We start from the raw sequence: 16949 nt of genomic DNA on the forward strand, positions 1-16949 counted from the left end.
TTTTATAATCGAACAGAAAAATGATAATTTGAAGGAGCAATTTTTCAGAATAAAAGGCATAGATTTTTTTTGTCATTTAATACGACTTGACCTAGAACTTTTAAGTATTTTAATACAAAGGTACTAAAAATAAATAATATGACATGGACGCCATTAGTTAAAGTGTCATCTTGGGAGTTTTTTAAGAAAACTCCTTATTGCTTAGACTATGTTTGTTTTTTCAGTTTTCCAAGTAACCCGAACATAGAAGGAAAATGGATCGATGCAACGGGACATAAAGATTGATTGATTGACAGTTTCATTACTTTCTTTCGATGGCCTCTCTAGTACGTAGTACATGGTAACTCAATGGGCATATGTAAGAAAAAGCTAAAACACATTAGTTTACTTGTTAGAATATTAAAAGGTTTATAACTTTATTTTATCATCCCTCTGTCTATGGTAATTATCATTTTTCTGTCTTGAATCGATTTAGTAATCGATTACGATTCATTTATTTGACTACCTCTTAGACATAGATCTAGTTTGATCTGATTTCTTTCGATTTACTTCGATGGGATAGGACGATACTAGAATCGCCGCGCGAGTGGCGGCCTAATCGATTTAGCGTAAAATGAAATTAACATCACTAAAAAGCGCTCGTGACGTCATAACGCGTCAAGGTCAGTACAAAAAATATGACACGCTTGGTTTTCATACAGATCGCGGTACTTGCGTTGTCTACTTAAATATACATGTCTGTGGAATCCGACAATAGATGCATAGAATTTAAGCGAGTAATTGTTATTCCTAGAATTTAGATTTACATGTTTCAAGACAGAGATAGAGATTCTAAACTACTATTTCGCATCCCGCTTCCGCACAGATAAAAAAGTAAATCATTTTATCACCGTAAAATGAATACTGAAGTACTGAACGTACTATTGAAAAATCTAAATTTAAAAATGCAAAAAATACGTTAAATTTTGAAAAAAGATTACTTTGTGAATGGATAGTGTAAAAAAATCTTGGAAACGGGTGTCGCGACCAGTCGACATCCATTTTTTGTGATCGCATTTTGATGAATGACTTCGGTTTTTTGTTTCGAGTGTTCCGTTCGGGAATGACTAGACTAGACACACTTGTCACGTCCTCAGTAATGAATTGCTTTTGATGTGTTACATTTCATTATTTACGTATTATTAACTACGAATAATGGACAATCAATATCTATATTATCCTTTTTATTATTTTACAATTCTGGCTAAGGTCCTGTAGAAAAAAAAATGTAGTGCTATAACAACCATATTATAATAGTCGATCAATTAAGATAGCTTGGTCACAGTATTACAATATTATTTCCTACAGTAAGGAAACGCCTTTGATGTCGCGCGATGCCGCCGCCAGCGTAGGTACTTACGCTGCCACACGAAAATACGCTAGGGTTGCAACAAATGGGAAATAAAACAATTGTGATTATTAATATTATGATGAAATCATTTATTCATATGTACATTCAAAATAATTGCGATTATTAAATCTGATGTAATTATTTGTTCATAAATATACATATAATTACAGATATTGCACTGCTAAATATTATTTACGTGGACACTTTATTTTTGGATGTTCTTAATAGGCATGACGACAGTATCCATAAATGATCGTATTAGTGTTTTTAAGGGAAAATTTATAATAGATAAATTACATATAGTGACTTAGAAATCTTAAAAACATTAGGATTAATGAGATTATCAATAAAATAAAACATTGAAATACTGCAGTTGGCCATTTTGACTAAAACACGCGTGACGTCACGCTTAAGTAAACAACTCACGTCAGATGTTTTTTGTTGTTATGAATATGCTGAGAATACGCATTTTTATTTATTTTCTATTGTTTCACGTATGCTTTATCGACTCAGAACAGAAATATAATTGCGAATTCACGAATACATGGTTCGGGGTACTCCGCGCCAACTTTATACAATCATTTCTTATTATTTTCTCGCTTGAAATAATTACTAACACATTTTTGAGCATTATTTTTATGTGGATTCACACTGCAATACTGCACACCACTTATAAACTTTGAAATTCGTTTCTATAACACATATTAAATAATTATTTTTTTAATTTTCTTCGCAATGCGTACAAATAATTACGTATTTACCAAAGTGTGACGTCACGCCTACGCCATGACACCTGCGAGCTGTTTTGGCACAGTTAATAAATATTTTTTGGAAAATGGCTTTTATCTTCGTTAAATTTAAGTATATTACCGAAATATAGGGTTTTTCTTGTATAGTAAACGTATACACACATTGTGGAAGAGGATTTCAAAATCTTTCGTCATGCCTATTGTATATTATACCATTTAACTAAGTAATGTATTCGCATTGGGATGTACAATCTGATTAGATAATAATGAGGACAACATATACATAGCTTTGATTTTAATTCAACAGATACAATTAATACAATCTTTCTGAAATATTGTTTCCTTCTGGGATTTCAATGTAGATTTACATCCGTAAAAGGAACAGTTTTTGCGCGCCATAATAGAATATGTAAGTACCTATGTATAATAAAATTATTACACAAAAAATACGACTGCGTCGTCCTTTCGCAATAGTTAATGCAAACTCAGCGTGATTGCATTAAGCGGCCCGCGTCGCCCGACCCCCCGCCAGTTCCCCTCCGTTTCTCTGCACAAGTACATTCGTCGCCATACTGTAGGAAATATGGTAATACTGTGGCTTGGTTATAGATTACAAAGACATATATCTTTTGAAAACAGTTGTACTATAGGGTTGTCAGTTGTCACTCATAATATACGGTAAATTAACAAGCGAGACACCTGGGTCCGTATACGCGTGAGACGAGAAAGATTTTGCGGTTACTACTGTAGTGGGGTTAGTGTAGATAGATTTACTATCTTGATACTTGTTAAGATGCTTTCAATTATTATGAAGCTTTTGCAACTACCAACTAAATTGTTGGTAATAAGGTAACGGATTTTGCACGCCTCATTGGGGTGGGTACTACTGTCACTTCGCGCAAAACATCTGATTTTTCAAACTTAAAATGTCTTTATGTATCATACATTGCACTTGTAAGATAATACATACACACACATATTAAGAAAAAACACTATTTTTAACATTCATGATATTTTTGATGTCATTTTTGTTATTTAAACTAGTTAAAAAACAGTTTAAAAAAGTTCTGTCTTGGACGTCCGTGTGTCTGTATGTGCGGAGGATTTTCTTGTTAACACGATAGCGACCGAAATACTTTACTAATCGAGTCTTTTTTTTTCTCTTACGCTTGAGTATGCTCAGGATTCAGGAATAGAACCCTTTCATTTTTCAGGGTCTGATTCGATGTGGTTTAATTGTTATTAAAGAAACAAAAATAATAATTAATAAATAATTATTAAAAAAAATTATGAGGCGTGCACTTTTGGATTTTCCAAACTATTTTAAATTTATTTTGGATTTGGTAAAAATTGAACGAGTTAACCGTGCTTTTTAACTTTTAAGTAAGTTCAAAATAATGGTTGATTTTCATTTTCATACATGATACAATGAGTTTAAAAGTACTTAATTCAGAAATAATAATCGTACCTACGTCAAGCTATACAAATTATACATAATATTTAGTATTATTTAAATTGCTTTTATAAATAAATTATTAAAAACAATTGTTCACGATATAAAAATAGACAACATACCTATATGAAACATGAGACCATAGAGAACCGCAGCAGATGCGGTGTAGGACGTTGCCCGGCCGCCATGTTTATTTTTTTTATTCTTTTCTTTTTTCAAATTTGTTTATTCTTATTGACCAGTATCTATCAGGATTTTTACTTCTTGCTAATATTAATCTTGTTTTATTTTTATTGTTTAATTCTTTTAAGTTTAATTTCGAATTACTAACTATACTCTTTAAATATTTAAATGATTTACATATTTGTAAATATATTTATTTTTGGGTATAGTGATTAGTGAAATGGCTTACAGTTGGTTAATTAAATGATACATTTTAATACCATATTTAATTATTCTATAAATTTTTAACCCGGTCACATGATACAAGATGTATATTAATAAACTAATAAAAAATCTTCAATATGAAATCATAAAATAAAAAACTGTAATTACAAATATTATAAGGTACTTACTTTCCATCTTGAATACGTTGCTTATTGTGTCTGTCGTGGAAACTCAACAACTCTTCTATCAAACCTTCTTCTATCATAGAATCAATTCTCGCATTGAGTCTCTCGTCATGAATACTCTGAAAAAAGTAAGACAATATACACATCTATAATACATCTATACTAATATAATAAAGAGGAAAAGTTTGTATGTATGTATGTATGTATGTAGTATGTATGGTTTTCACGCATAAACTACTGGACCGATTTTGATGAAATTTGGCACAGATAATCTTTAGACCCTGAGAAAGAACATAGGCTACCTTTTATTGCGAAATATGTACCACGGGCGAAGCCGGGGCGGACCGCTAGTATTAAAAAAAACGAAATTAACAAAACGGTCTTTAAGGCAATATTTTATTCATATAATTTGTCATTGGAACTTTGGTTTTGTCAAATCCGAGTATGTAGTGCGCTGATATAACACTGCTAATATGAAACAAAAACGTTTTTCAATATTAGGCCATTCTCCCATTGCAATACGCACAGGCGATTCAAGTCTCGGAGACTAGTCGCCGCGGAATATTTCACATACATTGTACCGGTAGCGTAGTGTGCGAGCCTACATACAAATGTATGTGAGATACTCCGCGGCGACTAGTCTCCGAGACTTGCAGGATACTTGAATCGTCTGTGCGTATCGTAATGGGAGAATGGCCTTAGTTGTTTTGCGTCTTGAACCTTAACAATTGCTGACAAACAAACCAATTTCTAAGTTCTTTAAGAAACTAATTGATATATTTCTTTTAGTCTATTGATAGACGTGATCGTTTTTCCTTCACATATTATAATTAATAATGTCCAGACAAATTATATAATTGACCACTTTATAACATCAACATTGTACAGTGATAATTATAGATAAGGGGCCAAAGGCGTACCGAAGTCCTGTTGTCATAAATTATAATACTTACATCTGCAATTTTAATATCATTAATTAGTGTGACTTATAAAAACAATAATTACGTAACGATTGTATTGCAATTTAACCTCGGATTGTACTACGCTTGTTCAGGCGCAGTTCAAGGGGAGTTTACGAGGGGGTGATGTAGAATTGTACCTATCTAGCAAAAGTTACATTTTTTGTCAGGCAGTGTTATTTATTAGGACACCACCAAACAGAAGGATTCGGTGGGATGGTAGGGTACAGGCATACGATACAAAGCACAACATATGCATAGGTAGTTAGGTACCTACTGTTTTTTCTGGTACTTATTTATCAAAGCCAGAATGATGTAGGTTTGGATCTATTGTTGAGTTACAGTGTAGGGTACAGTTACTGATAAGGACACTATTACTCTATAGGAAATTCTTACTGGATATAATACTGTTACAAGGAATTACACTGTTGGTTGATAGAAAACTTTTTCAAGAGGAAACTGGTACGGATGGCACTGTTCGGCAAAACAATGCCATTTTTCATCAGTTAATCGTTATTGGGTTTGATATAAATAATGAAATCCTCAACACTGTTCACTATTTTCCGATATTTCGTGTGATGTACAGAAATGTAAAACAAAATACCTTTTTGAATTGGTTAAGTAAGTTCGCATATATACCTGATTCCACGATGTATTGTTCTCAATATTCCAAGATCCTAATCATTGTATAATTAATACTAGAGGTAATTAATAATATGCAATCGTGACTGCATTTACGCGGCAAGGTATTCTACGTAATATTATGTGAATAAAATTACTATGTTCGTGGAATTTATTGAATTGAGTGAATATGACGTCATCGTGGTATGTACAGAATCTGTGGTATTTATTTTTGATATTAATTACTTTATGAGTATGTTTTCTAAAGTATCATTAGAACAGACGGGAAACTATTTCTATTAGGTATTGAATTTTAGCAGTCATGTTCTTACCTACTGTATTTAACAACTGTTTTTTGCGATCCTTATAGAAGGTGTTCAAATTTCTGTGCCCTGGGAACTAAATTGAGACAATTTTCTGCGAAGCTTTATAGTCGATCAAACTGAAACTGCTTGACAAACTTTTATGTACGATGCTTCATGATAGGAACATATCTAAATGGTTGGTAGAATATTTGTCTTTACACAGCTTTATTTATTTTCAAATAAATTGATAATTTTGAATCTGTGGCTCTTATACCTACGAAAAATCCAGATTAAGACAAGTTAAGTGAAATGAAAATTGCAAATCCGCATCTTTCATTTATTATTTTCCGCCGATATCATCTATGTCTAACTTATAGATAAATATCTATAATTCTTAGTACACACGATCCATTTACCAGGCGCCACACACAATTACTTCGTTTCCTTGACTCAGGTTAAGTCACATTACTGTTCGAAGGAAAATCGTAAACATGAATGTTGACGTCAATTTAAATTCATGAGTTATTGAGAAGTTATGACAATTTATAATAATATTATTATAATATACAATTTATTATATAATCCGATTACGTTATTGCTAGACTCTCAAACAAATTTGATCCTGTACTTATTTCAAAACTATGATGTATTTTTTTCAGCTATCTCAGTGCTTTTCCTAGGGGCTAGGTACAAATTACAATATAAGAGTTCATCTGAATTGCTTTAGAGTTTAGGTGGTCTGTGGTGGTAATGTAACAAATAAATAGATTGTAGTTGTAGTATGTATTGAGTATAGTTTATACTATGTGTATTTATACTTTAAGAAACGGATCGGTTGTGAATTTAACAACGTTTCGAATTAGAGTATCTTAAAGGTTTTAAGTTCTAATCTTGGGCAATTTAGACGACTTGGGCAATTTTTGGCAAAAATAGACGAAACGCAAGACAAAGAAGTCTTGCGTTTCGTCTATTTCGCTACTGTCTAAAAAGTTAAAGTTACTTATATTTATAATTAAATAGACAGACCAACGAACAAACATCATTTTATTTACCTGTATAATATCAGGGAATATTTTATGCTCTGCCTTATCATAAAAAGCATACACTATTTACATAATACATACATATCACAACTTATGAAAATTGCCTCTGCTATAAATCATTTAAATGCTATAATCATTTATCATATGGAAAAGTAACAAATGATTCAACATTTATGGGGTCAAGGTATTATTACCATAGTATAAAGAGAAAAGTAAGTTATCTTCGAACAAAGGTACATTGCCGATTGTATGTAAGCGGAACGCTTTGCCGCTCATGTTCGTACGCAAGCTTGACGCACGCACACAACGCCGCTCGGTTCCTACTCATGGACCGATCTCGTGAGGGAAGCGCCATTGCTGTAAGCGGTCGGTGTTTGTTTATACAATTGTCAATTATTTAAAATATCAACGTCACAAGTGAAAACCCTGCGTCTCTCGAGTTTAGGTACCGTGAGCTCCTAAACGCCGATAGTCGGCCTACTTCTTTCTTTATACTATGGTATTAATCTAGGCATGTCTTAAAGTATAATAACATACCAACTTGGAGTATTTATATATGTTTATTTATAATTCAAGGATCATAGTAATAAGATAAGATACACAAAGTTGTTTAGGAATATATATGGAATTCACTTGATTGTAATAATTAATATCTTGGTTCAAGTTAGTTTTTGTAATTAGAGGAGCGAACGAAGCAGATTTTTCCTTTTTGCATTGATTTTATGTATTACTAGCAGTCCGCCCCGGCTTCGCCCGTGGTACATATTTACGTTTTCTCTAAGTAAGAACCATCCTCGTACTTCAAGGAATATAATAAAAAAAGAATTATCGAAATCGGTTAAGCCGTTCTCGAGTTATGCGCTTACCAACACATTTTGCGATTCATTTTTATATATAAGATTATTTGTTAATACAAATAATAATACATAAAATCAATGTAATAAAATATTACATAATAATAGACGTAATATTTTCTATATCAAATCCAAATTAGAGGGAAAGCTTCTTGTGGTTACTAGCTACCTACCAGCTTATTTTGTATCTATGAATAGCCATTTTCATAAAGAAAATCAATTTTGCCGAAAAAAATAAGTATTTTTAGTGAACTCTAGGAATCGATCAGAAAATGTTTTTCGTGAATTTTTCCATGTTTATCATTCTGCTATACCAGAAGAAAAAACCCCACGATCACCACGATTAGCATTTCCTATCGCATTATTACTCTTCCACGACATTAAATACCCTGTGACATTAAAAAATCAATGTCCAAGTACTACCTCGGAACACTGCACGTCAGGACTTGCCCTATAATACTCAGGGAAAGGGGTTAAAAGCTACCGTCCGAGGTCCATTGTCCTGCCCTCATTAGGAGCCTGTGCCGTGATCAAGTGCCAATGTCTACTCACTTTTATTACAGGGTTGCCACGTGCAACAATGCAAAAAGAAAAAATAATATACCATTTTTTTCGTACACAAATTTTGGTAGGTTTTAACTAGTAAATAATATGTAGTTAAATGTTGTAGTGTTATTGAACGTTTAATAGAAAAATATTAAGTATGTTTATGTGCCACAAAATCTAAATGTGACAATTATGTTCTGTATGAACGATTTAATTCAATAACATAGTATTGTATGTATTTCTATTTAATGTTAAGTTTTTCACCGTATCTTTGTTTAACTCATTCGTGTTTTATACATTGTTGTGTAATAATATATCGTTCGTAAAAACAACTGTCTCAAGGAAAACATAATATATTATTGCATCGCTCGTCGACAACCCTATTCTTTCTCATTTTCTTGTAAGACATTGTTTATCGAGCAAAAACCGGCGATGCTGAAACTGAAATCGATAAACTCGGAATCAAAGGAAGGGTGCTTTCTTTCAATGGGTATGCTTTTTGCATTTTTGTATACCGTCGGTTGGAGAATCGGAATAATCTCACTTAAGATTTCTGCGCTATGTCGTTCCATTAAAAAAGCCTTGAAGTAGACTTATTCTGAATGTCTGAGAAATTTTTCTAGTGAATTTTAAGTTTGATTACATATTTGTGATGTTAATTGAGCTGTTATAATTCTAATATCCAGTAGTATTTTGAAGCAAACCTGCTATGAAAAGAAACCTCCATGAAAATTGGTGCAGCATGGTTATAAATAAATATAGAAAAAGACATTCAGGGTGTCAGCCTTATTGCACGTTTCACATACTACATCAACAATGTGCTATAAGTTAAATAATTTTCGTAACCACTTAACTATTTATTGGGTACCCATCTAAAACATTGTATGTTAATCTATCCCTTTCAACACACAATATAACTTTATTCAAGATATAATCCATAAGTAACAGGTAAATATAATTGGGCTGACTATAGTGGCTATACTGACCCGGACCATAAGCTAACGCGTCGAGCGCCTGCTCGATGCCCTCACATGTTAAAAGATAATTTTATTACACATAAAGCACTTGTCCAGACTTTTTTTTACATTAGACGAGGAAAACGACCATAAAGGTCATCCTGATAACCACAATTCCATATAAAAATGAGCATCCTAATGACTTAATGCTAACTCTCGAAGACAAATTAAAGGGATAGAATGATACGATCTTAGCAAAGTCATAAACTTGGTTGAAGGTTTCGCTTCGATACCATCTCGAAAGTAGACCCGTGTTAGACTCGTCAAAGAAAAATAAGGGAGTAAAGGTAAACAGAGAATATTTAATAATAAAAAGAACAAAAGACGACTTTGTATAGTTTCTATTGGAACGGCATTTAATGTTTTATTAAAGTAAATAAATAGCCTAACACAATCTACGAACAATTTAACCCATTGAGCCCCGAACGGCCCGATCGGTCCACGACACAATAGATTTTCTATTGTGTCTGTGATTCCGGGGCCTGAGTTATTAACAATTTAACTAATATTCGATAGCACTCTCACAGAAGTAAGATCGTCGCATTTTATCTACTTCATCAAAGCAATAAAAAGTTGAAGTGCTGCAAGCATATGATGCATGCTTTCTATTGTCCCTCGTAGTTTTCAGCAGCAATTCCATACAGATCTCAATATTTTGTATGACTTTAAACCAAGATATTGACAAGCTACTGATTTCGCATGTAGCATAGCATGTATGATGTACTGGTATATCTCCATAGTTGAAATAAATGTTTTTATAAAGTCTATATAATATAATTTCTCGCTAACAAAATGTTTTATAGTTCGAATAAATGAATATTATTATAATTATTTTTTAAAAATAGATAAGTACCTCGGCGTGCCTACTTAACATTTTGAAAAACCAAATTCAAATTCATTTTTTTTGAAATCCAAATTACTAATTTTGTTACGCGTTGTTAATATGTACTATATAATGTGCCATAATCATTGCCATAATAAAAATATATGACGTTCCATTCATGTCAAAGCGAAATAAAATTACCAACAAAACAAGAACTATTGTTTTTTACGCGTCTAGTAGATACTATTCGCATTTTAATGTAATGTTTAACAAAATTCAAGTCAATTATCAGTTCGTTGAACTCGGTAGTGAATACTAAGCTGTCTAGGTAGTATTTTTTCCTTGTCTAGAATTAAAATTATTGTACTATATTGTTCACATCAACCGTGTGTATCTTGAAATTGGTGAGGTATTTTTATGATTTATATTTTTTGTGCTTTATGATGACGTGTGATGGTTACATACTTTTTAGTTATATTACCTACTTCCTTTGGTTGAAATTAGGTTCATTTAAATATCTAATTAATAAAATGATACGATAGGGTGTGCTAGGAATCATGTTTTTGTATTTTATAATTGTTCTAATTCATATTATTAATCTAACGAAAATAGGCACGTGCGCAAAATTTATGTATTTTTTGTTGTCTTTTTTTTATTTAAAAATTAAATAGTCGTGGCCCTGAACGCAATTGTTTTAAACACTCGAAATTTTGAATAGAATGTCAAGCAAAGTTAAATAATTGCTTAGATTTCCGTTTTGAAAAAAAAAATTATTTCAGGGCAAGGTTTGTTGAAAATTCTATCAAATATTCTGTTTAAATTAGTAAATAAATATCATGCTATCGTATCATAAGTAGGTGCTAAAGTTGACAAATCTTATTGAAAAATTGGCATTCTTAATTAGGTATACTGTTGAGTTACACAAAATTAATACATAATAATTTTCATTCTTTTAAACTCCAGTCTAGATTTATACTCATACGAGTCACCTCGTTAATATTCCAATTAGTTTAATTAACTGTCTTCATTATGTAACATGCAATAAAGACTTGTACTGAATAAAGTTTATCTTTTAATGTCTTATCTTAATACATACACTACATTGATATTTTTTTAACTTTGAATCACCCAGATAAAAAAAAATACAGGTGACATAAGCTTATAAAATAGCGCGAAAGCGCGAAAGAGTAAAATAGAGTATAGCGCACAGACATCCCGCCGTGTTTAATTGTTATTTTTTATCTGTTGTCTCGAATATACTCTGTCACGCTTTATAAATTGTTATAAGCACGTAAACTCATAAATTCATAAGAATGCTTTTAAAGCTAAATAACACGATATGTCCGGCCTTGACTGCTTGTGGAATTTTTGACAAGTTAACTTCCCATTCATTAAATATTTTTAATAATATATGCTCATCTTACTCATACATATGAATGAATCGTAAAAAATAATGTGATTTCAAAGAATAATCTGCTTATTGAGTTACAATTTTTTATATATAAAAAAATTATTATTTGAAAAAATTTGAAATAGGTACATATTTCAATAAAATAGAGTTATCACTTATCAAGTATTCAATGTATTCATCTTACCTCGAATTATGTTTAAATACTATTCAAATTTAAATATTTCAGCATAAATTTAAAACTATTTCTTAGTTATGTTCATTTATCTCAATAAAATAAGTTTTATGAGTGAAACGATATAATTTTTCAACACGTACATCGCACATAAATAATCTCCTCATATAACATTCTTACAAGAAGAAGAGCTAGTGCGTATATAGACGCTTTCTTGATTCCAAGTTTCCCAAAATATTAACAGTAGCAAGTTACATAAAGACAGCACATTAGAAATATACATGTCAAGCGCGTGTTTAAAAAAAAAGTACGAGACCAGAGACTAAATTGGAATTGACCTGTCAAATTCAAATATAGAATCGAGGAGGTGCGATGCGACGTCCCGCGTCTGTCTGATGCGTCGTTTTGTATTAAGGGTGTGTCACACGAATTCGATTTCGATTTCTTCATTGATATATGAAATATTTCAATCTATCAGAATAGACATGTATGATGATATTTTAATTGAATTATAGATGTTACAATATAATATACCAATGTAGTCGTGTGACATGTTATTGTATTTTGCAATTGTTTTGGACTAGAAACTAATAAAGCTCTTAGTCGAGTAACAACATTCATTAATTCTTCATCCTTATAGTTTTACCGAAGGTTTAAATGGAATCTTGAATTTATGACTGTATCATTTTTATTAGGAACTCGTATCTGAAATACAATATTTATATTTTAGTATGTTAAAAGCCAGCCAAAAGGGATAAGAACTTCGCCCGCTACATAATATCACGTGTGTGTAATAGCTTCTATTAACACCAATAATCTTTAAAATATATCGTTACCGTATGTTAGTGTGAAGTGGCAGAACAATTTCTGCTCCATGAGGCCTTAATGACTTGGGACGGTCTATTTTTAAACGGTTGTCAAAACGGTCTCTTACATGCTCTTACATACTCTGTGTCCATATTTAAAAAGAATAAATGAAGTTCAAATTGTTTGTTGTGGTAAATACATGTATGAATTAATTCTACCGTCGCTACTCGCTGATATATTAATTCGAATATTATTAAAGTAGGATTTATAAACACGTGTTTCATTAATATTCTAAATTTCGTCGAGATTTTTACTTTTTAATATCTGTATGTATGTTTAACAATTATATAAACACAATGCAAGTAAAATTGTATTCAGCTTTTCACAATTTTATTTCGGATAGTAACACTACACATAATGAGACGGAAGTTTTAAGTTCTTTACCACACGAGCCTCTCTATTAAATAGCAATTCTGCTTTTCTATTACAACTCCTACATATACAGCAATTCCCAAAAACGGTTCCATCCAAACCTTACGCTATGACGTCACTCAATTCCACTTCCAAGAGGTGGACACGAGCCTATTATATAGATATTCTGCTCTCCTATTACACCTCCTACATAAATAAGAATACCCAAAAGCGGTTCCAACCAAACTTCACACAATGAGGTCACAATTCCACTTGCTAGTGCTGGACCACACGAGCCTCCCTATTAAATAGTAATTCTGCTCCTATTACACCTCCTACATAAAGAAAAATACCCAAAAACGGTTCCAACCAAACTTCACACAATGAGGTCACAATTCCACTTGCTAGTGCTGGACCACACGAGCCTCCCTATTAAATAGTAATTCTGCTTTTCTATTACAACTCCTACATAAACAGCAATTCCCAAAAACGGTTCCAACCAAACTTCACACAATGACGTCACAATTCCACTTCCTATTGCTGGACTACACGAGCCTCCCTTTTAAACAGCTATTCTGCTCCTATTACACCTCCTACATAAAGAAAAATACCCAAAAACGGTTCCAACCAAACTTCACACAATGAGGTCACAATTCCACTTGCTAGTGCTGGACCACACGAGCCTCCCTATTAAATAGTAATTCTGCTTTTCTATTACAACTCCTACATAAACAGCAATTCCCAAAAACGGTTCCAACCAAACTTCACGCTATGACGTCACAATTCTACTTCCTAGTGGAAAACGAGTGACCTCGAGCGAGCTAAAGTCGTAAACCTATTATATTCGCGGAGCATTCAAGGAACACAGCTGTTGTATGACCGCCCTTGACTCGTTCGACCTATACTTGGTGACTTGGCTATACGATTATTTATAATCCCAATGTATAATCTATCATATACTAAATAGGCTAATGATGACGATGAAAGTAATATATACGAGAAAGAGTCGTACTGCGGAGAACGTCAAATGCAAGGCAAATTTTTGTGCCTATGTACTAAGGGATTTTTTGTAAAGATAAAGGATTCTTTGTCGTATATTTATTGAAAGGCTTGATAAGTGAGACATCAAGGGACCTGCAATATCGTTTCACTTATAGAGGTATTCCACTTACCCAGTGTCTCAGATATACAGGTATATATAAAATATAAATATCTGTCTCATTTACAGAGGGTTCCATTAATAGAGGTGAGAATACAGGTTATTTCAGTTATACAGGTGCGATCATTAAATAAAACAATGTGTTATGTATATAAGAATGAGTACACAAAAAATGTTATCTCAGTTGCAGAGGTTTATGCATATAAAATTTACTCGCTGTCTCATTTATAGAGGTAACTATGATGATAAATCGAAAGAACAAATCCCAGATATATAGGATTACCTCGTCCCACTAACAGAGGTAATTCAGTGCCAGAGTGTTGGGACCTCGGCATGAGTTCCAGTTATGGAGGTTTCCCACTTATCCAGGTCCCACTTAACCAAGTTTCACTGATAACCTTTCATAGCAGTGAGAATAAATAAAGGAGCTGATTGATGATTACAAATTACAATCATGATGTACTTTCAAACTTACATGACTTGCATTTTGGTTTACAAGTTAAAGTAGTTTTAAGATTTAAGATAATAATCTATTTCTTATTTGAAGGAATAGGAAAGAGATTATTCCAGAATAAAGCTTGGATAATTGTATAAAAATTAGCTCAGAATTTAATCTTTTACGTTCACTACCTATTTCTGAGCCGTCCGACGCACCTGGCCAATTTCTTTGTTTAAATGAATTACTATCGTTCTATTTTCATTTCGCTATCAAAATTAGTTTTTTCAATGATAATGAAATAAATTATCGTGAATAAAGATGGTTGGGAGTAACTTTTTGAGGAAGTAGTATATGGACCCAGTATTGTTTTCAAACTTACTTTTCTAAGTATGCCTTTTAACTCCTTATCATTCTAAAATGTGTGTATTATGGGATGATAAGCAGATTAAAGTTGACCTATACCTATGTTATATTATATTTATTTAAGTCGGTATAGCATTGCTACAATTTTGCCAATGTCCGATATCCAATTTTACCAATGGCTTTATTCGTGACGTCGATAAATGTTACAATAAACCCAACCATAGTTTCCATTCGCATATAAACAACAAACTGTTGTTATTTACTTTAACTGACAACCTAGTTGACTTTTCACTTGTCAAACTCACAGCTCGTGTAAGCTTAGCGGGAAAAAATAGTTATAAAAACTCAATCCATTGATCTCTCGAAGCGGCGGGAGTCGGCTCTCATCACGATCGCAGGTCTCACGTATGATCATTTTAGTGTTGAGTTTTATTCGAAACTTTTTATATCGTGAGGCCATTAGACGCTATCATTGATGGCTGGCCGTTTTTGCTTCTATGTTGAAAAAAAAATGAAAAAAAAACATAGACAATCAACGTCACGAGTTCGCGCCAAAATTGAAGGCGTTGCGGATGTCACGTGAGAAAAATATGAATTGAAAAAATTGAGGCACGATCGTGTTTATTATTTCAATTTATGGTTATTATATGCAAAGTATAGTATAAATACACGAATAAGGATTTTCAGAATGAATTATCGTGTTTATGACGTATGTTTCTACTCAATATAATTAAGAGTTCAGAAATAATTTACAAATCCTTATAAGGCAACATTTTACGTTTAATTTTAATTAAAATTATTTCTCAAAAAACTATTTGAAATTATAATGGTACCTATATAATAATATATGCTCTTTATATTTTTCGTCAGACGACAAATTTTAAATTTCGAACGCTGTATTGCCAATGCGTTCAACGCAACCATAGCCAAATAATAAACATTCAAATTTTTTGTCTATGATTAGTCGTGAGAACATCTTGATCGATGTGATTGGTCGGCACTTTTATATTGACAGCTGATTTTGATGAGCGGCAACACAGCCGTCTATACGTGATTACTGTATATATTTTAGGTTAGAATTACTTTTATGTGAGAGTTTATTACCAGTAATAGTAATAATGTTTATTACATTCTTCATGTAAAGTCATAATAAAATAAACACTTTGTATATTTTCGTCATCTATGATTTCAAGGCACTCGGTAACGTCACGGTTTTCCCTTATTTGATTATAGTGAGATTAATAAAGTAGTGCATATTATTTTCTCTTATAAATCTAATTTTATTTTTCAGGAAAGGCAAGGGCACCCGTAAAAGTTTTAAACATCGTTTAAAATGTTGTATTCAAACCGTGGGCTGAATATAAGTTAAGACGTATTATTATTATCATACGAGTAACCGATATTCCATTTAATAAATGTCTTGATATTATGATCTTAACGGCCATCTTTCGATGACGTTCTCATCTCAAATCTATTACCGTTAAGTATTGCGTATTTGATACTCAAGCATTTCTTAATGAACTTGTAATGTTTTTGCGTATCTAATCCGATGATATTTCTATGAAGACTGATTCGCTAGACTATCGGGTTTCTTTTGGTTAATCACCTACAGATAAATTAGCGACATCTCCATAAAAAGATATTTAATTAATCAAGATTGATTGGATAATTTATGTAAATTTATTACATTTTATAACAGATTATTATTGATGACTGAGTTAAGTATCTATGTAAATATTGATTTAAAGGTTGTGTTAAATTGGTCATAATTTTGAAGAGGCAAAATTTATAAAAGAGGTATAAGTAGAGTAGCTTGTTTACTAATTTTAAGTTGTTTTTTGATGAAATCTGTTTTG

General features: G+C 32.1%; 1 protein-coding gene across 1 annotated transcript in view; it reads right to left on the reverse strand.

The window, feature by feature from the left end:
* LOC149904221 (tRNA dimethylallyltransferase) overlaps positions 1-16949 on the reverse strand; it is a 203992-nt gene that overhangs the window by 2750 nt on the left and 184293 nt on the right. The window contains exon 5 of the mRNA XM_090108121.1: positions 4168-4283. Within this exon, the coding sequence (XP_089964247.1) occupies positions 4168-4283 (116 nt within the window). The remainder of the gene's footprint in view (positions 1-4167; positions 4284-16949) is intronic.

This window comes from Colias eurytheme, chromosome 12, assembly GCF_061535395.1.
Source record: "Colias eurytheme isolate Ceu_HAF_F1 chromosome 12, ilColEury1 Martin Lab GWU primary, whole genome shotgun sequence".
Lineage (NCBI taxonomy): Eukaryota > Metazoa > Arthropoda > Insecta > Lepidoptera > Pieridae > Colias > Colias eurytheme.